This window comes from Dermacentor albipictus, chromosome 4, assembly GCF_038994185.2.
Source record: "Dermacentor albipictus isolate Rhodes 1998 colony chromosome 4, USDA_Dalb.pri_finalv2, whole genome shotgun sequence".
Lineage (NCBI taxonomy): Eukaryota > Metazoa > Arthropoda > Arachnida > Ixodida > Ixodidae > Dermacentor > Dermacentor albipictus.
The window spans coordinates 42,059,274-42,085,229 of NC_091824.1; the positions used below are offsets into that span (position 1 = coordinate 42,059,274).

At 47.5% G+C, this 25,956-nt stretch overlaps 1 protein-coding gene across 4 annotated transcripts in view; it reads right to left on the reverse strand.

The window, feature by feature from the left end:
• Positions 1-4,701: 4,701 nt before the first annotated feature.
• Positions 4,702-25,956, reverse strand: part of LOC135907134 (acetylcholine receptor subunit alpha-like) — a 294,303-nt gene continuing 273,048 nt past the window's right edge. For all 4 annotated transcript variants that reach the window (XM_065438787.2, XM_070536904.1, XM_070536902.1 and 1 more), the window contains 2 exons: positions 7,351-8,262; positions 4,702-5,753 (listed from right to left, as the gene is read on the reverse strand). In XM_065438787.2, coding sequence (XP_065294859.2) covers positions 5,565-5,753; positions 7,351-8,262 — 1,101 coding nt within the window. In that variant the 3' untranslated portion in view covers positions 4,702-5,564. The remainder of the gene's footprint in view (positions 5,754-7,350; positions 8,263-25,956) is intronic.

The following is a 25,956-nucleotide window of genomic DNA, read 5'->3' on the forward strand; positions in this document are numbered from 1 at the left end:
TTTAGCGAAAGTTGTCTGAAATGGCTAAAGTTTTTTGATGGAGAAGATGCTCTGTATTCTTACTGCCTATTAATCCTCTGCACGAATGCCCATGTGCGTCACATGGCTAAGAATAAAATTAGCAATTTATCGCTTGGTGCCGCTGACACCTGAGTGAAAGCACTGTCATGAAATTCAACTATTAACGGCCAAACGCAAATGTGAGCTAGCCTTGGACGTCACCAGCAAACAGCTTTAATGGGAGGAGCAATACGTCTAGGTTTTTATGTCAGTGCTAACAATTCTGACAACTTAATCTAGATAATGCTTTTTTGACCACTAAACACTAACTACTCTGAAATCTAGGCTTGTTGCGTCCAGCGTCAGACATACTACTCGCGGAAAAAAAAGAAACAAGAACGCATGTAGCGCATTTGCAAGGTGCCTTATGAAAACAAGTTTTAAGCATTGTAGTACGTACAAAATGACCTGTCACCTTTGTACTATTTCGATAAGGTCACGGCCCACTTACGATGACAGTACTCTGTGCCAGTTGTGGTAATTGCTGGACTTCTCCAACAACAAACTTCTAGACAAATAATGCGGCCCTTACATTCATTTTCACTAGTGTTTCTTTCATTCCGACCATCTGGATATGTGGCCACCGCCGTCGACATTTTCGCGCCTGCCTTTCTAACAACGAAGAGCGAGTAACACACTAACATTAATAGTTATCTGAAATTAATTTATATTCAGATTGCGCGCCCTGTGGGAATGGATTTTTCGCAAAGCATTTTGCAACGAGCTGGTTATTCAGCATATTTACCAGATGGAGCAACGTGTTTCCGACGACAGCGCCAAGACGACCGAGACGAGAAGGGCATGGCAACAGATTATTTTGTGCTTCAGCAAACAAACGTTTAGAGTCTGTTCGATTACAACCTCGGCTGATCTCGAAGGTGGCACAATATCGCACTGCGCCTGCAAGAAGAGGACGAGAAATTGTGCACCGATTTCGAAGGCTATCAAACCGAACACAGCATCTCAAGCGCTAGTGGCTCCGAAGGAAGAATGAGAGAAACTGACATGCTCGAGCTTTTATAGACAACTTTTTAATATGCGACGTGACGCACGCGAATGGCAGCGGCCGAAAATCTATGGTCGAATTGAAAGCACCGCACGCGCACGTGGCATGTGAGAGACGCGCGCGAATGACAGCGGCTGAAAGGGTATGGTCTAATTGAAAGCGCCGCACGTGCACGTGCTCTCGCTCGGGGTAAGCTACGTGACGCACGCGAATGTCAGCGGCCGATGATCTATGGTTGAATTGAAAACGCCGCACGCGCACGCGCTCGGAGTATGCTGCGTGACCCGTGCGAATGACAGTGGCCGAAAGTCCATGGCCTAATTGAAAACGCTGCACTCTCTCGTGGCACGCGACGTGACGCACGTGAATGACAGAGGCCAAAAGTCTACGGTCAAATTGAAAGCGCCGCACGTGCACGTGCTCTCGCTCGGGGTACGTTACGTGACGCATGCGAATTACAGCGGCCGAAAATCTATGGTCGAATCGAAAACGCCGCACTCGCACGTGGCACGCGACGTGACGCACGTGAATGACAGAGACCAAAAGTCTACGGTCAAATTGAAAGCGCTGCACGTGCATGTGCTCTCGCTCGAGGTATGCTATGTGACGCAAGCGAATGACAGCGGCCGAAAATCTACGGTCGAATTGAAAGCGCCGCACGTGCACGTGCTCTCGCTCGGGGTACGCTACGTGACGCACGCGAATGTCGGCGGCTGAAAATCTATGGTCGAATTGAAAGTCCCGCACGCGAACGTGGCATGCGAGTGACGCACGCGAATGACAGCGGCTGAAAGCTTGTGGTCTAATTGAAAGCGCCGCACGTGCACGTGCTCTCGCTCGGGGTAAGCTACGTGACGCACGCGAAAGACGGCGGCCGATGATCTATGGTCGAATTGAAAGCGCCGCACTACTCGTGGCCCGCGACGTTACGCACGTGAATGACAGAGGCCAAAAGTCTACGGTGAGATTGAAAGCGCCGCACGTGCACGTGCTCTCGCTCGGGGTACGCTACGTGACGCACGCGAATGACAGCGGCCGAAAATCTATGGTCGAATTGAAAGCGGCGCACTCGCTCGGGGCACGCGACGTGACGCACGTGAATGACAGAGACCAAAAGTCTACGGTGAAATTGAAAGCGCCGCACGTGCATGTGCTCTCGCTCGGGGTATGCTATGTGACGCAAGCGAATGACAGCGGCCGAAAATCTACGGTCGAATTGAAAGCGCCGCACGTGCACGTGCTCTCGCTCGGGCTACGCCACGTGACGCACGCGAATGGCAGCGGCCGAAAATCTATGGTCGAATTGAAAGCCCCGCACGCGAACGTGGCATGCGAGTGACGCAGGCGAATGACAGCGGCTGCAAGTTTGTGGTCTAATTGAAAGCGCCGCACGTGCACGTGCTCTCGCTCGGGGTACGCTACGTGACGCACGCGAACGACAGCGGCCGAAAATCTATGGTTGAATTGAAAACGCCGCACTCGCTCGTGGCACGCGAGAGACACGCACGAATGGCAGCGGCTGAAAGGTTATGGTCTAATTGAAAGCGCCGTACGTGCACGTGCTCTCGCTCGGGGTACGCTACGTGACGCACGCGAACGACAGCGGCCGAAAATCTATGGTTGAATTGAAAACGCTGCACTCGCTCGTGGCACGCGAGAGACACGCACGAATGGCAGCGGCTGAAAGGTTATGGTCTAATTGAAAGCGCCGCACGTGCACGTGCTCTCGCTCGGGGTACGCTACGTGACGCACGCGAACGACAGCGGCCGAAAATCTATGGTTGAATTGAAAACGCCGCACTCGCTCGTGGCACGCGAGAGACACGCACGAATGGCAGCGGCTGAAAGGTTATGGTCTAATTGAAAGCGCCGCACGTGCACGTGCTCTCGCTCGGGGTACGCTACGTGACGCACGCGAACGACAGCGGCCGAAAATCTATGGTTGAATTGAAAACGCTGCACTCGCTCGTGGCACGCGAGAGACACGCACGAATGGCAGCGGCTGAAAGGTTATGGTCTAATTGAAAGCGCCGCACATGCACGTGCTCTCGCTCGGCGTACGCTACGTGACGCACGCGAAAGACAGCGGCCGAAAATCTATGGTCGAATTGGTAGCAACGCACGCGCACGTGGCAGGCGAGAGACGCGCGCGAATGACAGCGGCTGAAAGGGTATGGTCTAATTGAAAGCACCGCACGTGCACGTGCTCTCGCTCGGGGTACGCTACGTGACGCACGCGAACGACAGCGGCCGAAAATCTATGGTCAAATTGAAAACTCCGCACTCGCTCGTGGCAGGCGACGTGACGCGCGTGAATGACAGAGGCCGAAAGTCTACGGTCGAATTCAAAACGCCGCACGCACACGTGCTCTTGCTCGGAAAATTCGATGCTACACGCGCGCGTGACACCCTAAAGAGTAATTAGGCGTTGACATGAGAGGATTAGGCGTTCGACTGTGGCGTCGCGATTACAGCACCGAGATGCTGTGCTGATATACGGAGGTTCGAGCTCACCACACTACACGACTACCTAATGGGAAGTATTCTTTGGCTCATTTCAGGCACTTCGCGTTAGGTAAGAAGGCTCCTGCCTCGCATCGTTTCCTGTCCGATAGTGGGACGAAATCTCGGCCCGCAACACAACAGTGCGAAGCTCTAACAACCGTGCGCATACTTCTTTACTGCCTACGACAAGCTACTCTTGGGGACGACTGGCGCGTGCGCCGCGTCACATATGCGGAGTGATGGTTGTTTAGCATTTTCGGAATAAAAAAAAAATCGCCTGTTGCAGGTAACATATTTATAGCCCATCAGCTGGATTATACAGAGAGGCGGTCATTACTCGCACAAGAAATCGAAACACATATTCAACTAATTTTGAAAGATTACTAATTAACTTCCTAATGCATTATTTTACGACATATATGGCAATCTACGAAATGTAGGCGGTGAGTTTACAGAGCACATCCTCTTGGAATGACTTTGCAGAACGGCCCTAGTCTATATATTCGCCATGAAACTCGACGTTAAAATGCACTATGCCACTTACTTTTTCTTTAAATAAAACGCCCTTTGATGCATTGAAGCACAAAAGTAACTGGAATGTCTGCGTATTTCGTACCGCACTTAAGGAAATAATATCTATAGGCCGGTGTCATCCTGGAGTATAACTTCAAGCGGATACGTCTTGCAGTCTCACTGGCTGCGATTCGCAAATCGGAATAATTGCTGTGAGATAATTAGGACGATAATTAGTGAGTTTGAACATGTGTCTCGATTTTTTGTGCAAATAATGTCCGCATCCTTGTATAATTCAGCACAGGGATTGGAATTACATTATCTGTAACAGACGGTTTAAAAGAAATCCGGAAATGTTAAAACTGATCACCCCGTATAGCACGAGCGGTAGCACGGGCTCTTGCGTGCCAGTTTCCATTCGGCCACAACTTTGCCCCTGCGTTTCGCGTGCTTTGAACGTCACGTCCTCGCCAATCGCCCACAAAAGCCACAGCGTGCTACTTCCTCCCATTCTTCCCTGGTGGCACCCAGCACTTTCATATGCTGCGTTAGTCTGGAGCTCTCATTGTCCAGTCTTTTTTTGGTAGCAGAGAACGCTACACAGGCATTGTGCGACAATGTACCCAACCCTTCCGGATATGTTCATTTACCAACAAAACAGGCTGTAGTGTTTATTAGCTGTAGTACGAAAGTAAATAAAGAAATATCATTAGTCATGCTGGTGGCCTCATACTACCGTCGTAGACTAGCTGCTGTAATCGCACGCATGATCGGATCACGCAGCCATACGCAAAACACTTCAGCCCATCTGATAATGCTTTGCAGAACTCCAAACGATTCCGTATGGTGAACTACTTGCCGAACACTCTGAACGATAATAATTTTCGCAGAGTGTAAGACCTATATCAATTTGCCTTCATTGCAAGTGCCCTAAGCGAGGCGAGACCTAAAGCTACCCACTGCGATATGCCTGGAATATGTCAAAGAAAGCTCCGCGTTAAAAATTAAATCCATGTGAGGTAGTCTTACCTTGCGCGTTACAACGTATGTTATAGCTAACTGTATGTGTGGTCTTGCTATATTTATAACCTTTGGTTTCGTTTGGTAATGGTGGGACTAAAGAAGTTCATACTGAAACTTCTGCGTAGAGGATCAAGATAAGAACGCCGCGACACCCTTGTAACTTCGACACGTCAGTGCCATGGAAATTCGGCATGCTCCATTCTCTCGTCCCGCATTGGTCCATTGTACCAAGGCAGTCATTGAGTTGTTCTCACGTGGCTTAAAAAGTGGCACCAACGCAGGCGCCCCGCACGGTAGTGGGATGTGCGGAAACTTCAGAAGACATGCTGTATCGGGCTGAATCATAACTATAACACCATCACTTTAAAGAAAAAATAAAATGTACGAACACTCATGGTTTGCAACACACAGTTCGTGTTGAGTTCTGCTGCTTCTATCCTTGAAAGGGCGGTGCTAACTAGGACTGATGTCCCTTATAGACCACACTAAGGATCTCGGACAGTCGGACATCGATGGGCTCGCGGGTGTCGTAGAGTGTGGGCGCGTCCAATATTATAGCGCATGTGCCGACAATGACGGCTGCCGTGAAGATCCACAGGAACAGCCGGTCCAACACCATGGCGACGTACTTCCAGTCTTCCTTTACCTGAATATGAAGAGGACAATAATAATTTGTTTAAGTGGCGCTCTTGTAGACAAAGTTAATGTAAGGAATGCGCTGCTGGTCACTTTTCTTTAAAGATAAGCAATAACCTTGATGAGCATTATGGGTTGATAGCTCAGTGAAGATTGAGTTCGCGACAGGAAAAGATGTCCAATCACGTGGTGATTAGAATGATGGTTAAGAACACTGCCACTTCCTGTGGAGTTATCTTCCCATGTGCACATCTCTTCATGAGTCAGAAATGAGCGTATTGTCGTATTTGTCACCTTTTGTGAAAAAAAAGGCGTTTTCCGTGCTTTCATTTCTACCAAAGTAAGCCTCCCAACCTGAACAGTAATGTTTCAGTCAAACGCGAAGAAGAGAATGTGGTGAGCTGTTATTGCATCCTCTTGTCACCCTGGTGTCGCCGTATTTAGAGTTAGTTGAACATACGCCCAGATACCACATAAAATACTGGAACATTTGCAGACAGAGGGCTACTATTACATGATGCTGTGGTGACGGTGAAAGTATCACCAGGAGTAGCAACGGTGCATTTATTCATGTGAGTAGATTTACGTGAAAAGTGCAGTTCGTGCGTACTTTCTATTTGACGGTATTTGGGAAATCCCTCATTAGTGTCGGCGTTTATTACGCTCGTACTCTTCATCTGTATAATACTATCATCATCCTACGTTGATCGATCCTCATCTTCAGTTCCGTGTGTGATCATCAGCATCGCGTGTGTGCCTTTGCGGGTACGATAATAGGGTCAAATTAACGTCGCTCCAACAGAGACGTCATACGTGGTGGAGGTTCGGGGTAGGTCAAAGAGGCCAGTTCATGCCTGATGACGGCACGCAAGGCCTTGCCAGAAGGCGGACTGGGGCAAACCGACCACGATGACAAGCTCATTGAGACTTTAACTTAATTACTGTAGCATTATAGACAACGCACATCACTTTTAGCAAGGGGCAGCAATCATGTAATATGAATGATGCACAAGTGAATTTGGACTACACAAGGCTACAAGAACTCGAAAATAGAAAACGATGTGCTTTCTCGCTTCACTTGTTCCTTTCTTTCTTTATTTCCTTAAAGACCCCACACGGGGGTATTACATAAGGGGTGGGATTACAACAATAGTTAAAACAATATTAGTTAAGGTGAGAGAATCGATGACACTTCTTCCGCGAATGCAGATGAACTCGTGATGGCAGCGGTGTCGTAAGGAAGGCCGTTCCAGTCTACAACTGCACCAGACGAAACGAGGACGAAAAAGTAACAGCGCGCGTTTTGAGGCGAGTATCCCTTAATGAATGACCAGTATGACGTGATGTTCGTGCCGGCGGTGAAATGTGATAACTTCCTACCTCTTACTCAACAAGGACCGTTAAACTATATATTAAACAGGACAATCTCTACAGAACAGTCACTATATCACTGAACAGAAAAATATCGAGAGCCGGTGTTGCTTTAGAGAGATCAGAAGCAGCGTGCAGTTATTTCACAGCTGCTTGTATTACAAGCTTACATGTGTATTCGGCGAAATTGAGATAGAAGGAAAAGGGACGTACAAAAATGCGAAAAAAAGGCACACCTCGATGTGATCCTCATATCGACGCGTATGGTCGGCTATGAAGTGCACGGACTCGAGCGCCCGCTGCAGCTCCGGGCAGAAGTGGAGCCTCATGGCTGGTGCACCGCCAACCAGTGGGGAAGGTGGCGACGGGTGGCGGTGCCCCACGGAAGACGGCTGCGTCGCGTACTCCGCGAACGTCTCGCTGGCAGTTCTGCGAAGACCGTGCACCTTGCAGACGATCGGGTCCTCGTCCCGCTGGTACACGCCGTCTTCAAAGCCGGGGCCCGGTGACGCACTCGTCGAGGCGGTGGCGTACGGGTCTCGCGTCGCTTCGGCGCCGTTGCAACTAGGCACCACGAGCTTGAAGAGGGGGTCTTCCTGCTCGGGCCGGGGCATGCGGAGCAGGCGCGGCAGTACCTGGAGGAACACCCTCTTGACCCAGGGGGCCATTCTGTGCGTGGAGGACGTGCGAAAGTGCACGTTGAGCACTACGACGGTGACGCATATGGACAGGGTGACCAGGACCATGGTGAACAGCAGGTACTTGCCCAGCAGCGGTACCACTAGTGACGCAGGCGGGATGATCTCGGCCAGCAGCAGGAAGAAGACGGTGAGAGAGAGGAGGATGGAGATGGAGAGGGCAACTTTCTCGCCGGAGTCGGAAGGTAGGTAGAAGACCAGTACAGTGAGGAACGAGATGCCCATGCAGGGCACGATGAGGTTGACCGTGTAGAAGAGCGTCTTGCGCCGCATGCTTATGTTGAATGTGATGTCGATGTAAGGGTGCTCGCAGCATGTGTAGTATTTCTCGTGTCGCACCGCGGGCACCTCGAGAATGTCCCACTCGACGCTGAGGTAGAACTCCGTCAGGTCTACACCGATTTCCACCAAGCTCTGATTTTGCACCTCGTCCACGTGTCGGAGGTCCACCTGCAATGAATAAGTCAACCTATCGAGGATGTCTATACAATCAATCAATCAATCAATCAATCAATCAATCAATCAATCAATCAATCAATCAATCAATCAATCAATCAATCAATCAATCAATCAATCAATCAATCAATCAATCAATGATCACGCCATCACCAATTAATCAAGTATGCTTGATTAGTCGTGTCTAAAAAATCAATCAGCCAATCACGCTTCTTCGGCTCACTCTACTAAAATTCCCACAGTCTGCGCGCTTTGCCCTGTCCAGTGGCGTAGCTAGGTCGTCCGGCCCCCGGGGCCCATAGGTCTTCTGTCACCTCCCCCCCCCCCGGGTATAGCCGGCGGAAAGAGGGGTGTCTTCAGACGTATATAACAACACCCCCCCCCCCCCCCCCCCGTGGTCCCTTGCACCCGGGGCCCACGGCCCCCCGGCCCCCCCTGTTGCTACGCCACTGGCCCTGTCAGCGCTACAGTGCACGGCAAGCACTGCTGGTATAAACATACTTGTGTTAGGTGTGCCGTTTGTTCGAGCTCTGCTGCACGGAACAAGGAAAGTTTCTGGTTATCTGTGCACCGTCTAATCGCATCATCTTGGACTTTTAGTTTTCCTTTAGGCAACGGATCAGCGCTATTGCTTCCATATTACATTAAGCTTTCGACCTATTGAAGTGGTGTTTCTTATAATATTTTACGAGTAGGTGAAAATGATAGTTATCTGACTGTGGGCACAGCGCGAAGTAGACAGCACACACAGGAGTAGACATACACAGCGCGCTACACGTGTATACTGTATACTGTATTCACTGTGATGAACAGCCAACAAGACCAACTTGCCACACTGCTTGCTATCAGTGGAATTATCTGCGTGAGTTCTGTATTATGGAGACACGGTGCTGACATAATCGACCGCATCTCACCATTGAAGGGAGCTGTTTTTGAGTGTGCCAATAACGTTGCCAAAGAAGTTATCACCGAAGGATGTGAGCTCGCCAAGAGTTCGTAGAACCCTCCGAGCCCAACTTAAACATACACAAACGGGAAACATGAGAACTGCTTAGCCTGATAAATTATTTGTTAAAAGGTTTATCTCATTTATTTATCAGGTTGATTATAAGAAAAGAAAGTCAAGGTGAAATTTTTATCTCTTTTTAAAGTTTAGCGCCGACACCCCATAGCCTGCACGTCGGTGTGTCTTCAAGGATTTCAGGACGCCTTTTCCTATTTTAGCCGTTGTGGCTCAATATATGTTCTTTAAGCTCGCTAAGTTCTGTCTTTGACCCTTTTAGCACACAATGTAGCCCATGTTTACTGATAATACGTTAACTAGACACGAGCAGTCACGTTCAAAATTTAGGACATCACGGGAAGCTTGTGCATAATTTCAACACGGCATTGCCACGCGTCTTTCGTTGTTGCTTCTTTGCTAGCTTGCAAAACATCTTCTATTAGCAAGAAGGCGGTTTCGGCATCGCACAAGGGTAATTTACCAACAGAGCTTAAATTATCTTTTTTTAAATTATGGGGTTTTACGTGCCAAAACCACTTTCTGATTATGAGGCACACCGTAGTGGAGGACTCCGGCAATTTCGACCACCTGGGGTTCTTTAACGTGCACCTAAATCTAAGTACACGGGTGTTTTCGCATTTGGCCCCCATCGAAATGCGACCGCCGTGGCCGGGATTCGATCCCGCGACTTCGTGCTCAGCAGCCTAACACCATAGCCACTGAGCAACCACGGCGGGTCTCAAATTATCTTTCTCTCTGCTGTACCTCTAGGGTACATACAGTACACGACTTGCGTAGGCTGCGGATCCAGATACCACTGGCGCTGCGTTGCCACCATTTCCTTCTTCGCCGTCTTTTCCTTCGTCATGAACGTAATTACACAGTTCTTTACCTCAGAATTTTACCAGGTTTTTCACTGCTTCTTCCTTCGCTTTAGCAGCCGTTCATATCTTGGGTAGCCATTAACCCTTCATTTTCCTGGGATTTTATAACGCGTCCTCTGTGAAATTGCCCTCTACTATAAACACAGCTTGCTGATTTCTTGCTTACTCGTCAATATGGTCATTTGACAGCCGCCTAACTACTTCTAAATATGACAAACTTTGCGAAAGTAGTCACATGTGCATAGGCTTGTGTTCTTGCAGTTACAGCTGTATACGAGTAGCTGAAAACTGGTGACCTCCGTGGACTGCAGCTGCGTTTCTAACGTTATTTGAACGCAACAGTCTAGATTTGGAAGCTTCCTTTACTATTGCGTGCCGTAGTTATAAAGAAAAACTTTTTCCAGATAAAGTGGATCATTGACAGTCGTTTCATTTTAAGCCAAAAAGGAATAAAATCAACAACGCGTCTGTCTCACATGTGTCACAGCTACACTAAAGAAAAAAAATGTCTCACAGTTACATCAATCATTGCGTTCAAGCAAGGAGTCGTCTGCGGCTGCAGGGGTATTCGCATTTCTCGTGCTGGCACTTTATTTTGTACGGTAATCTGGTGACAAAAAGAAGTAATTTGTACTGTGTGCTACAAATGCACCTGACTGTATAGCGTTGTCTTTTCTTGTGGAAGTTGTACAGCGTTGATAAAGGTCGCCAACACTTAGGAGCATGTAGATTGTAAACATGTTATGGGATTCGATAAAGTTGAGTTGCGAGAAGGGACACAGTGAACGACTCTGACAGTGCAGGTAGCCGCCAGTCAGTACTTTCAACAAAGTTTTACATTTACTAATATTACTGACGAAATCTGCAAAAGGGAAGAAGGAGGAAGAGGAGAGAAAGCAAGCGAAATAGGGGGACGTTAGCCAGTGTGCAAGTTGGCTGGATGCGCCTGTTCTCGGTTAAGTTGGCGAAGGGAGTTATTGATGATAGAAATACACACGAGCAGGAGCTCCGGCGCTAATGACTGCGGGGGCTGTATGTACGACGATTCAGCCAGTATGGAAATTACGAGCAGAGGACGAATTTGTCTAAACGTCGTCCTCCTTGGCATCAATGACATTGCAAGCTTATTTCCCGCAAGCAACTCGGCTGTAAGCCCATAACTTTGCAATGATTTTTCATATGCTCCGAAACATAGTGTCTTCATGCTTTTAGAAAATAAAATTAGGTTCTAAAGGCATTTACAAAGATAAAGCGCGATAAATAATGCCGCAAGAACGTCTGAAGGCGTAAGCCCGAAAATTAGATCAATCCAAGTACCACCCATCGATTCCATTGTAGCTGAATGGTGACAGTTCCATGATTCCCCCCCCTTTTTTTTGTACGGAACACTACGCTATATTATGAGGGTCTGCCATTCGCGAAATTTCCATTCATTCCGATGGCCGGCGCTAATTTGAAAGGTTTACCATTTGGATGATTAATACCGGGTGGCAATTACCGAACCGAACTTCGGTAAATGCGGTAAGTGCGTGACCTTGGTTGATTTCTCAATGCAAACGGTAACAAAAGTCGCTTTTGCAGGACTGACAGGCTTACTTTACTCGTTATCCGCTAACTGAAGCGGGCATCTCAATACCCCAGACTATACAAACCGGTTGAAGGTATGTAAGCGCATGGTCTGAACGATATCTTCATGAAACGCAGTTCGCATGAAGATGTCGTGGTGCCGCCGCGAGCTGAGATCCGCATATAAGCGCCCGCAAGAAGCCGACTCGTTGCTGGCATCTTCGTTTCACATCACAAGCAACGTCACATGGAAGAAAGAGATTTGTCTGTCAAATTAACCTAGCACCGAGCGCGTAGCGCACAAACTCGCGTTCATACTTTGCTGACAGTCTTTCATCACTAAGAAAAAAAAATTAATAGAAAGGACGGCGAGTAGACGTCACGGTATCCATGGTTTAAAGCGCGATCCGAGAACACCGGTGCGACCCGAATAGGTTTGATTGTGACAAAGTGGCCCATTATATCCGCGCGCAATTTCACTGTCAAGGAAAATTGAGTGGGAGAGAAAGAAAAACGACACTTGCACGGCGCGTGCGGGTGAATGTACGAGCCGTTGCGACGACGTTAATTATGATGTAAGGTCTCCCCTCTCCATTATAACTCGAACCCGGAGCAAGGTATATTAATATAAACAATTTTGTCCGCATCAATACACAAGCAAGGGGATAGATAAAACAGGGGAAGCAGCGAGGTCAGCCACGCTCTCACCCGGTAGACTACCCAACTCGTGTGGAACGGCCGATAAATGTGAAGTCAAATATAGTCAGAAGTGCTCGCATTACCAAATTGCCCTGAAACAGACAAGCCCACTCCTCGAAAGGTTGGCTCCCACTTTTACCTTTTTCTCGTCGCGCTCATCGTCTTCATTTTCCATCGCCCGCCTTCGCCGTGTTTTCCCAAGTTGCCTTTAGCAGGCTATAAATATTGCGTGGCCCCCTTCTTGATTTTGGATTTCGAGTTGCCTTTAGACAGCACATTAGCGCTTTAATGACCTTGCGAATACTAGAGTACTTCGCTTAAGGTGAGAAGAAGCACTCGTTTAGACGGTTCAGACTAGCACGCAGAGCATACCGTTGAGTGTAGATAGATGGATAGCGTCATAGAATATTCCCTGAAGTCTCATTACATCTGCAAAGATGGCATGCGGCGCTTTTGGCCATACTGATGAGGAAAGGACTAACGTTTGGGAATGCGACGCCCCCAGTTTCATGCGACACACAAAAATCCTTTCACAACGTGAGATTCCGGTGGTCAGCAAAGACACAGGCCAGCGTCCAGTGAATGCAATGGAGAGTTAGTAAGATTGGGTGAATTTCGCTGTCGAAGTTTGATACAATGAGCAAGCCAGTAAAGTTGCCGCATGGCATGGATTTTTGACCGCACTATAGCCTCGCACTTATCTTGGCGTGCGCACTCGGCACCGGCGATCCCAGAGTGGCTTGAAAGTCACCGAAATACAATTTCATGTCTTTGCTCGTAAACTTGGGGGTGCGAAGGAGACTTTCAGCGAAGGACAGATGTGGTGACCGACATCCAGGTCATTTCGAGGATAACCGCGCAAGCAGTGCAAGTTTTACGCGTTCGTCTTCATCTGCAAGACGCACGGAGTTTGACGTAAAATTTGAGACTTGGGGCCATTCGCTTGAGAGCCGAGATACGGCATAGAAGCACAATATCCGTTTATTACCTCAAGAAAGCCAGGCGCACACAGAAGAAAACCCAGTGTTAGATAAGCAAGCTTCAAGAACAGCAATAGAAAAGATGATTCTGCGTATAAGCTGCACCCTCTCCATCCTTCAGCCCTTGTGTGCAGAATCCTGCACGACATTCGCGTACTTTCACTACGTCGCCTCTTCACTGCGCTGTCTCTACATCAAAGAGCAGTTGAGAGCTTGACTTGGCTGGTGATTTTTGCGTAAAGGTCGTTGGCGACATGGTTTTCTCACTCATGAGATCACAGTGTGGAGGCACCATTCTCTAGGGAATATCTGCAAGCTGACCTGACTACGTGCAGGCGTTCCTCATAATCGGATCCCAACGGGATAACTTATGCCTCGTACGTCACTTCTGTCCGAGAGCACAGTGTTCTCTTCTGCACCTTTTCTACCAGCCGAGGCATGACGGTTTCAGTCCAGAGCAACAAAGGTGCAACCGCCTGGGGCCTCTGCATGCTAAAGCCTCGTAAGCTCTCCGCCGGACCTTACGTCGTACCTGCCAATCTTGCTGGCCAGATGCGTTCATAAAGTTAAGGATGGAAACGTTGCTGACACGCCTCGAGTGGTACCTTGAAATTTGCGCATTCAGAAAATTCAACTCATGAAAAATTTGCATTCTTAATTGTGTTTGCTGACATTAGAAACATTGATCCAAAGTTTCAATGCGTACTGATGACACTGCTGAAAGCAGGCACTACGATTGTTCTCTGCTTCAATCTCTGTCGGCAAATTGAGGATAGCCAGGTAAACGTTACTGTCCGTAGCATTTATTTTTTCTGGTCTGGTACGATTTATTCTTAACCAACTCATAACTAGCAAAACTAGTCCTTGCAGATCGCTTGTCGCCATGATTATCATGAGCCAATTTATCTGCAGCACAAGACGAATTATCCTGCCAGCGACCACAAGTATTCTTTGCAGGGTGTCGGGACAAAATGTTTTTTTTTTTAGGTTTCAGTTTCGTTTAACTGAAAAATGTTCTGCTCCGGTTACGTTCTGGAACAACAAAAAAATTTAGTAATGGTTCATAGCGGTTTTGTTTCGCATGCAGTCATTTTCGAAGCAAAGTAAAAATAAAAACATGATGGTTATTTTTGTGAATAAGTGAATTATGAATTCTGAGATCATGCTCAGTACCTTTACTCAAGGCACTGAGCATAATCTCAGAAGCAGCACGTCATCGAGTTTACTCGCCGAAATAGGAGATCACTGTTCTGATAAAACAAACTTAAACGAACTGTAAAACGTCAATAACAAAGCGTTGTACCCGTAGAAAACGAAACGATAAGCACTTCAGCGCACCAGCCCTGGGTTTTCCTACGATGACGATCTGCTAGTGCACTGAGAGTCAGGCTGAGATCCTCGTAGTGTGCCTTCCTGAGATACACGCCAATTCTGACGCCGCCCGATGTCGGTGGTGTCGGATTGCCGACTTTTCCCTTTAACAGAAAACCAATCAAAAATATTTCGGTTTCATTCCGAAACAAAGTAATAAATGACGTATCGGTTATGTTTTTGTGCCGGTCAAAATTTTTGTTTTTTTTCTTTTCATTTTTGTTTTCGATCCGTTCCGACACACTGATTCTTTGTCCTGCATCAGGGGAGCCTATCCCATGCTACCAAGTTTCCCAGTGTTCTCATTCCACCTGACACACCGCCATCCTCGACGTTTTTGAATGAATGTGTATTGTTTAGTGGCGCAAGGGCCAAGTATGGCCAAAGAGCGCCATGACCGATAATGTTGTGTTAAGCGCTGATTTGTGAGTTGCGATGGTGGCATGTAACATGGCTGTAAAGTGGCCTAAAATCAGGAAGTGTCATGGAAGCGTAAAATAGTATATAGCATCAAATTATGATAGTGATACATGTAGTTGTCTGTGGATATAGTACGCGTGATAAGTGATCGTGAAGCTAAAATACAAGAATATGGAAATACCACCTAAGCCTCCAGAAGGCCTTTGAGCCCAAAGGCTGGGAGGCAGGTGCTTTCTTTTAGTGCAGTTATCGCAGCAGAAACCTCAGTTAAGAGGCCGTGCTACGGATTTCCTGGTGAAATGATATGAAAACTATGTACGTCTTTTAAAAATGCGAACAAGGATTGATATTTAAAGAGCGGTTCCATACCTATGAACATTAGAGGATGAAGGGGAATTTGTTGACGGTGTGGTAATGGAAAATGCTTTTTCCTATTAGCGTCTAATTCAGTGCATTGCAGCAGGATTCCTCGACGTTTTTCTCCTTATAGAACATTCCTCTATTTTATTCTACCACCGATTGTCTCCTCTAGGCATTACAAGCTATACTAAACCATAGTGACCACCCTTCATCTTATGATCCGTATGTTCTACGAGTGAGTGAGTGAGTGAAATAACTTTGTTATGAATACCTGCAGAACGGTTAGCCTTCCCCTGTTAGGGAGGCGTTACCTTGACGCGGCCATGACGTCTTCGCGGCGTGTGGCACCTCTACTTCGGCCGCGGCCGCACTATTCCCTTTGGTCGACCGCGCCTGCCCCTCTTTTGTGTGGCAGCCTCCCTCCGGTTCCGCTCAGTCATTGCCTTTCGAGGGCCGCCGAGATCTACTGGACGGCCTACGCTTGGACATCTTGGTCATAGCACCTCGTTGCGGCCTCGAGCCGCGGCGGGATCGTTGTTATCGTTGCAGCTTCGTGCGGATTCTTCGCACAGTCCCAAAGGATTTGAGCTGCAGTGGCTCTTTCCTTTCGGCACACACAACAGAGATCACTTTCATAAACACTTGGACACACGTGCCTCATCAGCACCGGGGTGAATAACGACCCCGTTTGAAGTTGTAGATATAAAACCCCCTCCTTACGGGTAAAGCCCGGATGAGGTGGCGGCATAGTCTTTCACTCCAGTCTGTACCAGTTCACAATTTCATGGTAGGAGGTCATTTTGTCCTTGGTTTCCCACCACCACGACGGCTCGACCGTAGTAGCAGCGCACGGTTGGTTAGTCCTCGCGCCGCCGCGTTCGCCGTCTCGTTGTGGTTTGCGTTGCCGCGATCTGACACATCACTGCCCATGTGGGACGGAAACCACTTTATCACCACACACCGACTTTCACTCGCGACATCGACCACACGAGTGCAAGTCTCCAATGCCAATATCATTTTTCATATTTATTTAAGCCTGTCGTGGTTGCTTTTCTTGAAAGACAAGAACTGTGGGCATCTTGTGAAAGACTGCAAGATAGCTTATTTGTTACTGCAACTTGGTACACCGGCATCGGTGGGGCAAAATACGCTGCAAGTGCATACTGGAGGCATAGCCAATAAACACCAACTTTTGACGATGAATCCGTAATAGTTGCATTGCGAATAAGCAGATGAATGAGCATTTATCGCGCTCATCGGAAAGCCGAATGATTTTTATTAATTGCGGTTACTCAGTGGTTAAGCGTTCTGTTGTTTAGCGTGAGGGCGAGGGTTCGATTACTGGCCCATGCATCAATATCGCCACGAGGGCAAAAATACAAGAACGCTCAGCGACATGATGAAAAAATCAAAGAAAATATAAATAAATCGGAGCCCTCAACTATAGGATTTGCCAAGAGCTCCTGGGTAATTTTTTTTTTGTTGCAGTCAAAGTCATAAACCACACGGCGCTGTTCGTACGAAGAAATGAGTATTTTTGTATATGCTTTCGATACTACGGAAACCCATACTGTAGCACGTATCTCATTTATTTTTTTCGGCTGCACTTCATTAAATAATACATTGCCTCTGTCAGATAGCTCAACTCTAACCATTGAGCGAAATTACTCGACGATATGACTTATTCCATACAATACTCAATATGCTTATTCGAATAATTAACATAATTACCCGCAATCTTTTTTATCTGTTATCGTACATCCCATATTTCAATTTACGAGTTGTAACCCATGAGTTTCCAAGGGTGATCGGCTTCGAACGAATTCTCCATAACTCTGATTAACTGATCTCTCTCTCTCTCAGAACTACACCAGTTTCTAGATCATGATTTCCAAAGGGTCCGATTTCGTTAGTAAGCGAACGTTTACAAATTTACACGGCCGATAAAACTACTATCCCTACTTCATACAGCAGTCTAATAATTTGCTATCGCGAGAAACAGAGAAAAGAATAAATGAAAGGCAGCGAGGTTAACCGGAATAGAGCCTGGTTAGCAACCCTGCCCTGGAGGAGCGGAAAGTGGCGGGAAGGATTGCGAGAAGAAGAGAAAGTCCGCTGTGGATATCACCGACGCAGTAACAGTTTTCTGTTCCATATCGCAGATGGTCCTCAGTCCGGGTCATAGACGGCCACTCAATCCCGTAGCCTTCACAAATCGCAGAGCCCTTTCTTGGCCTTTTGTAGGTGTGATATGCGAGGCTACAGTCCCAAAATCTTGACCAAGATTAATGGTTTTCTATACAACTGATTTAGAGCTTTGCAGTGGACAGGTCTTTCATTTTCAACTGATGTACAATGGCGCAGGAGGTGTTCTGTAGTCTACTCGACACCGTAGGCATTGCAGTCGGCTCTATCGGCCATTCCAATCAAACATCTATATGCATTCGTGAATGCAACGCTCAGGCGTAAGTGGCACAGCACTGCTTCCTCTCTTCGCGGAAGCCCAGGTAAGAGCAGCAGTTGGACAGATGTGTCGAGAGAATGCGATCGATACCAGGTTAATTCATGTGTGGGCCACTTAGCAGGGGGCGGCTGAAAGTTAGGTAGGCGGATGAGATTAAGAAGTTTGCAGGGACGGCATGGCCACTATTACTACATGACCGGGGTTGTTGGAGAAGTGTGGGAGAGGCCTTTGCCCTGCAGTGGGCGTAACCAGGCTGCTGCTGCTGCTGCTGCTGATGATGATGATATGGTGGGCTAGCTTACCTAAGTGTTGGGCTGCGTCAGTGCTTGATGAAGGCACAGAAACAAGGTTTTTCTTTCGTGTGCTTTCGTAGCAGCTTCGTCGGCAGTCTCGAGATGCCGCAATGGCCCGACGGTTACTGAAACACGACGTCGCGTCCTTTCGTGATAACATGGTGGTGCATTTCTCGTATCTCCGACACGAGTTAACAGGACCCGCAATGAAGAGCTGACAAAAGGCATTGCAGGGCTGGATTTGAGTCGCAGCATATTGGCCACCGATTAGCCGGTTGGTTGTTAGTATACAAGCAATGGTGCCTCAGATGGCAGAAAACTCCGAGCCGCATGATGATGTGACGTGAGAAACCTTGTATCTGATCCTAATTGATCGTGATGGTATAACCACTGCGCCGGTGGAGCTGGTCTGAGCGGAAGAGCCATCTGCATGTATGTGGGCCCGGTCAGAGTAGAAAGAACGCGAACAATCCAGGGTGGCTTGCTCGTTGGCAATGGCCTCGTCGACATCGTAAATTACGCCAGTGCTGACTTTTCTGAACAGCGGGATATGAGTGCAGGCTTCAATCCTATCATGTTTCGTGACTTTACTCAAAGAATATAGCGCAGATGCGTGTTCTACGTTATTCTGTAGGACGCTCTTGCGGGTGTTCACCCTGATATATACGACTGCGGCAGACACGCGTGCGATTCCATCTCCATCGCAACAAAGCAGGAGGCAGCAATTCACTCGTAAAGTATAAGAAATTCACAAAAAGAGGCTGAAGTTATGTGCCTTTCAGGCACTGCACTTCGTCCTTCTGTCAATTTGAGATCGCACTCAATGCTCCCCGTTCCGGAAAGAACTGCGGCTTTTTCAACCCTTATTATTACACACACAAACATCTTTCAAAACTTGCCTGAATGTCGTCCCATACATGCCCCATATTTGCACAACATACAAACTTCATGAGTGATCCAGTTCTTTTTTTTAGAAAACCATCAAAGCTTGCATACGTTTTTTTTGAGCCCTTGTAGTCGTATTAACAATTTCGGTATAAAACTGCGCTCGCGTGGGCCGCGCTATGCTGCAAAACGCATTGCAGAAGATGAAGTTTTAGGGAGTTTCATTAACAGCTTCACGAAAGCTTGCCTTCATGTAATTCTGAGATGTGCATTTGTGCATATAAATTTTCAGTGGAGACAATGAAAATTAGTAAGCCGGTGCCCTAGTATCAATATGCAGGGTGCCCCAGCTAACATTAGCCAGAGTTGAAAAATATGTGAATGCTACGTAGCAGGACAGAACCAAGATAATATTGTTTGCCGTCGCTTGGAGATATTCAAATTATTTTTTTTTCATTCCGCCTAATTAGGTAAGTGCCTCGAGCGGCCAGTCGCTCGACAATTTTGCGTGCATTTCCGGGTTTCTTTCACGCTCTTCGAAACAGTTTTATGTAGCACGCATTGAGCAACATAAAGCTGTATCACAAGTTTTTCGTGTCACTCATTGACATTTCTCATCTAATTATAATATTCGAGAAGTTGATTAAATAATTTAGACTAATTATCCAATAAGGTGGAATGAAAGAAAATGTGTATCTCCAAGCGAAGGCAAACAACATTACCTTGGTTCTGTCCAGCTACGTGGCACTCGCAGATTTTAAAACTCTGGCTAAAGTTATCTGGGACCCCCCGTATACCAACGCCAACGAACGCTGGTAACTCCCGAAGTCAGTTTTCTCTTAACTAGCATAAATATTTCGCTAGATTTCCACAGAATATCAGAAAATGTGATTGTTCAGTCTAGAAATATAATTTCTGTGATGACACAATTTCAATTGTGCCATGCAAATAGACAGATAATCTTGAAGCTTACGCACTTCTGAAAAATTTAAACTAAAATAATTTTTAAGATCGTTTTAAAATAGTCAAAGAACTTAGCCACTGGAATCAAGCTGAAATGATGTCGTAATGCAAGTTGTTATATCAACAACGCAGCCTCTTGCTCGAAGCCATATTCCCAGAAGACGTCAGCATGTGTGCACTTTGTTCCAAATGTTTGCACTTGATTCCTGTTCCAAATTGTTTTGTACCCGCCGGGGTGGTTTAGCGGCTAAGGTGTTGGCCTGCTAAACACCAGGTCGTGAGAGGACATCCTGGCCACGGCTTCCGCATTTCAATGGTGGCGAACTGCTGAAATGCCCGGGTCCTGTGCATTGGGGGCACGTTAACAATCCCAGGTGTTACAAATTGATCGGAAGTCCCCTACTACGGCATGCCTCATAATCAGATCGTGGTTTTGGCACGTGAATCCTTATAATTGCAAGTTGTTTTTCATCTACACCAATGCGCAGGATTACAGGTAACCTTCTTCGAATTGTCAAGACGATGGACACCGGAACCCATTTCCAGAATGTATCAGTTTCCCAACAGTGCGCCCCTTCAAAGGCAAGTCTGGCGATTTCTGATCATGCCAAGGTAATGGCAATATTAATTTCTCGGGACCCACCTGCCACACGTCTTATTGTAGAGTTATTGCGCAAATTAAAAATTAATTTTACATGGGCAAGAAAAAGTGCTAATATGAAACCGAAACCTGACCGAACAGCCGAGCGAGTGAACCAGCGGTGAAAGTCAACGCCTCCTAGATAGCACGCAGGTGCACTGTGAATTATGACGTGTTGCTACTTGCGCAGAAATTCCTATTGCCAAGCACGGCATGACATCATCATCATCAGCGTGGTTACGCGCACTGCAGGGCAAAGGCCTCTCCCATACTTCTCCAACAACTCCGGTCATGTACTAATTGTGGCCATGTCGTCCCTGCAAACTTAATCTCATCCGCCCACCTAACTTTCTCCCGCCCCCTGCTACGCTTCCCTTCCCTTGGAATCCAGTCCGTAACCCTTAATGACGATCGGTTATCTTCCCTCCTCATTACATGTCCTGCCCATGCCCATTTCTTTTTCTTGATTTCAACTGAGATGTCATTACCTCGCGTTTGTTCCCTCACCCAATCTGCTCTTTTCTTATCCCTTAACGTTACACCTATCATTCTTCTTTCCATAGCTCGGTGCATCGTCCTCAATTTAAGTAGAACCATTTTCGTGAACCTCCAGGTTTCTGCCCCGCAGGTGAGTACTGGTAAGAAACAGCTATTATACACTTTTCTCCTGAGGGATAATGGCAACCTGCTGTTCATGATCTCAGAATACCTGCCAAACGCATGCCAGCCCATTCTTATTCTTCTGATTATTTCCATCTCATGATCCGGATCCGCCGTCACTACCTGCCCTAAGTAGATGTATTCCCTTACCACTTCCAGTGCCTCGCTACCTATTATAAGTTGCTGTAGGGTTAGAGGCTTTAATACATTGGCGTTTCTTGATCAGATCTTTCGTCTCCTGCGATAGCTTACTGGTATCCTGTCTAACGGAGTTACCACCGACTTCTATTGCATACTCCTTAATGATGCCCACAAGATTGTCGTTCATTGTTTCAACACAAAGGTCCTCTTCGTGAGTTAAAGCCGAATACCTGTTCTGTAGCTTGATCCTGAATTTCTCTATTTTCGCTCTTACCGCTAACTCATTGATCGGCTTTTTATGTACCAGTTTCTTCCATTCCCTCCTCAAGTCTAGGCTAATTCGTGTTCTTACCATCCTATGGTCGCTGCAGCGCACCTTGCCGAGCACGTCCACATCTTGTATGATGCCAGGGTTAGCGCAGAGTGTAAAGTATATTTCATTTCTAGTCTCGTCACTCGGGCTTCTCCACATCCACTTTCGTTATCCCGCTTGCGGAAGAAGGTATTAATTATCCGCATATTATTCCTTTCTGCAAAATCTACTAATAACTCTCCCCTGCTATTCCTGCTATCCCTACGACGAATTAACTAGCCTTTTATCGCCGTTTGCATTCGAATCGCAACCACGAGAGCCATCACCCAGCCCAACACATCGCTCTGCAGCATGCAGACCAAGGGTAGTTCTAACGACTGATTTGAAACCTGCTGCTGGCTAGTTTTAGCGTCTTACCCCTTCTCAGGGAAGCGTTTCGCATACTCCATATTAGATGACGTGTAGTGCTGCTTTCCGCATTTGTGTGCCGATTTATAGAGCGCTACATTATTTCAGGTTTAGTCACGTGACTTCGATTCCTTATAAGAACGTCGCTGGGTATCCAAAGCACGGGTGCATTTGTTGGCATCGTCAGGGTCGATTGCTTAAATATAAGGGAAGCCACACATCAGTGACATCAAATAATATGTTAGTTAATTAATACAGGAAAATAAGCCTATTTTGTGCATGTAAGCACTGTCGCATCACTCGGAGTCGTGCTGGTATGAGCGAACTGACACTTGGAAAAGTGCGAGTGGGAGACCGTATAGCAGGCGATGTAATGCGGCCTACTTATCATTTTTCTTACTGTTTTAATACACACATTTGATGTGTTCTATAAAATAGAGATAGACTAAGATTTTGAGCACGCGATCATTCGCTCTTTCGAAAAAACGCCGATGCAATTAGTGGTAGTGCCGGCAACTGAAGGAGGGGTCAATTGTTATCGAAGGGGCCTCCGCTTGTTGCCCATTTCGGATAAGAGGCAAACAGTGCACCTCGGAAGCTAAATAATGAGTCAGCACAGTATTACGTAAAAATAAGCTCCTGTGCGTCGACACATTTTATTTAGGTAAGTGGTGGCGAGCGCGACTGGTCGCCTTCGAGAACGGCAACATACCGATGTTCACAGGGCGCCGTGTCATACCTTCTCGTTCATTTTGTGTGCACTGTACGAAATGACACACGGTTTATTTCAACTCCGTGTGGTCAACAGTGAGTTACAAAAGCAGTCTTTTTTTTTCATCCTAACGGCTGAATAACTTGAGGTCAGTTGCTCAAGTACGTTCCTACCAACTCGGCGACTGTGATAGGCCCAACCTTGGGGCTTAACGCGGTCGACATCGGCTCAAACTGTGTGTGCGGCTGGCGAGGGTTGAAGTCCGTGCAACAACGCAACAACACTTGCTACCCATCACTTACCCGCCCACGCCGAATGTAACCTCTAGCAACAGGAATTTCTCACGCCAAGCCCACAATCGCCGGCTCCTCGACGCTGTTGATGCTATGATTTGCCTTTCATTCTCACCATGCTCTTTGTTTGCTGCCTTGGACGTCGTGACATAATGTGGCCAGTGATTTGTAAAAAATCTGCGCAACTGTCAAACCTGCTTTTCTGAGGACATGATAGAAGTGTGCAGAGAAATGTACCCAGTGAATTTCATTGATATCCGTTGTCATCGAAAAATCGCCGAAATAATTTTTGTACAGCGAAGCTGGTGAGGACTAGTTCCCCCCGGATCGTGTCCGTGCGTAGTCACAAAACTTTACATACGTGGCCCGATCCCGAAGATAGTGCAATGCCGCGCCGACCCGCGGCGGAGGTGAAGAAGGTGTTAAACACTTCCCATACGTGGGCCGATCCCGAAGATAGTGCAATGCCGGGCTGACACGCGGCGGAGGTGAAGCAGGCGTTAAACACTCCACATATGTGGGCCGATCCCGAAGATAGTGCAATGCCGGGCTGACACCCGGCGGAGGTGAAGCAGGTGTTAAACACTCCCCATACGTGGGCCGATCCTGAAGTTAGTGCAATGCCGGGCCGACCCGCGGCGGAGGTGAAGAAGGTGTTAAACCCTCCACATATGTGGGCCGATCCCGAAGATAGTGCAATGCCGCGCCGACCCGCGGCGGGGGTGAAGCAGGCGTTAAGCGCTCACCATACGTAGGCCGATCCCGAAGATCGTGCAATGCCGGACCGAGCCGTGGTGGAGGTATAGTTTCTTTAATGTCGTGTACTGACGTTGCACCAACACTCTAACGCTCTTACGCGTCATTTCCAGCGAAGCTTTGAAGTGGCATGGTCAATATTTATTTTTCCTGTAAAGCAAAACTCGCCCAAGCACATGACCGGTGGGACTCTGTCCAAGGTTGCTCTGTCTATGGGCAGCTCCCAGTTAATTTTAGTACACATGTGCGTAATCTGCTGTTCAGCGGCACTGCCCGCAGTGTCGTGCTCGGCGCTATGTAAATGTGCCCGTTTACGCCCTGATTCGTCCTTGTTTCTTTGTTTGGCATCCCAGCATACGGTTCTTTCGACGGTTACAGATAAATATTTCATTCAGATTGTACATGCATTGATAGGCTTGCTATAGTGGTACGAATGGCAAATTCTGTACGAATGGCAAAATCGCAGAATCAGTACTCAGTCACGGGGCTTAAGGCATCCACACACTGTCGTTTACTGGGCGAGATGCATCCACAGAACTGCTGTCCGATCAAAGATAATAGTTCGCCTGCTAATTAGAAGATGCTTTACGAGTGACTGAACAGACGCAGTCAGGTCCGCAGTTTTACTGTTTCAACATCCAGGTGCGAAAATGCTTAATAACGCTAGTATTGGCAGCACCAACACAAAGTCGCAGAACTGACGTTTGTCGGAGCCACATCGTACGGCACTTGCTACACATAAGGAATTCGACAACCATAAATAATGCTCAAGGTACATGAGCACTTATGGCTAAAATATTTTATCAGCCCTTGCTAGAAACTATAACCATTTAAACTATTAGCAGAGTATTCGCTCTGTTGGTCGTGCCTTTTATTTCCTATACACTGATGTGATAAGCGAATACCAGAATTAGGTTTTTTCTTTTGTTAGTCTGTACAATAACGCCCAGGTGTTCAGTGACAAGGTGCTTAAGTTCAAAGCAAACATTACGTACGCTCTGTGTCGCACTTAATACAGAGTTTTAGTATTGCGCCATGGCTATACGTGCGCAGCACGGAAGCGCTTTGTGGAACATAGAAGCGCGTGTCACGTCAGGGCCCTTAGTACTGGAAATGCCTACGTACGTAAGCGGGCGAGCGTCGTTAGACGCCGGGCGCGTCGGAGCGCGTCGTCCAGGTCCCCCAGGGCGTCGAACCATCGTTCGGACTATGGACGCCGTTGTTCTCGTCAACGTGACATAATGTGTGAGCACAAACAGCGCCCACTGAACACTTTCTCAAAAACAAAGTTCATGTGTTTTACTATGGATTCCCACCATACGGGATCCTGGGATGAGTTCTGCGCTTACACTTCACGTGGCAAAGCCAAATCATAGGCCATGGAAAAGTACAGCCTTGCGCTGGTCGCCTTTGACGCCGCCATTTTGCGAAACTCCTTTGTCTCGCGCTATGCCGAACAAACCAGAACCGCGAGAGGAGCACGCAAGGCTCCCCACTTACGCACGCAAGAATCGGATGCGAGCGTACACGGCGGCCGCGTTCGGAGCACGTACCATTCGTGTTGCGTTCTGCACATGCGCACTTTGCAGAACGTAGCGATCTTACCTACGCAGTACTAAAATTGTCTAGTAATGAGAAATACCTACGTACTTCAGCGGGCGAGCGTTGTTAGACGCCGGGTGCGTCGGAGCGCGAAACTCTTTTGTCTCGCGCTCTCCCGAACAAACGAGAACCACGAGAGCAGCACGCAAGACTCCCCGTGTACGCAATGGCTTTGCATCCGATGCTTATGTGCGCGCGCAGCCGTTATAATGTCATCATCCATATGCTTGTGGAAATGCGAAATAATTTGTTCTTTCGCAAGTTAGTTGGTAGTT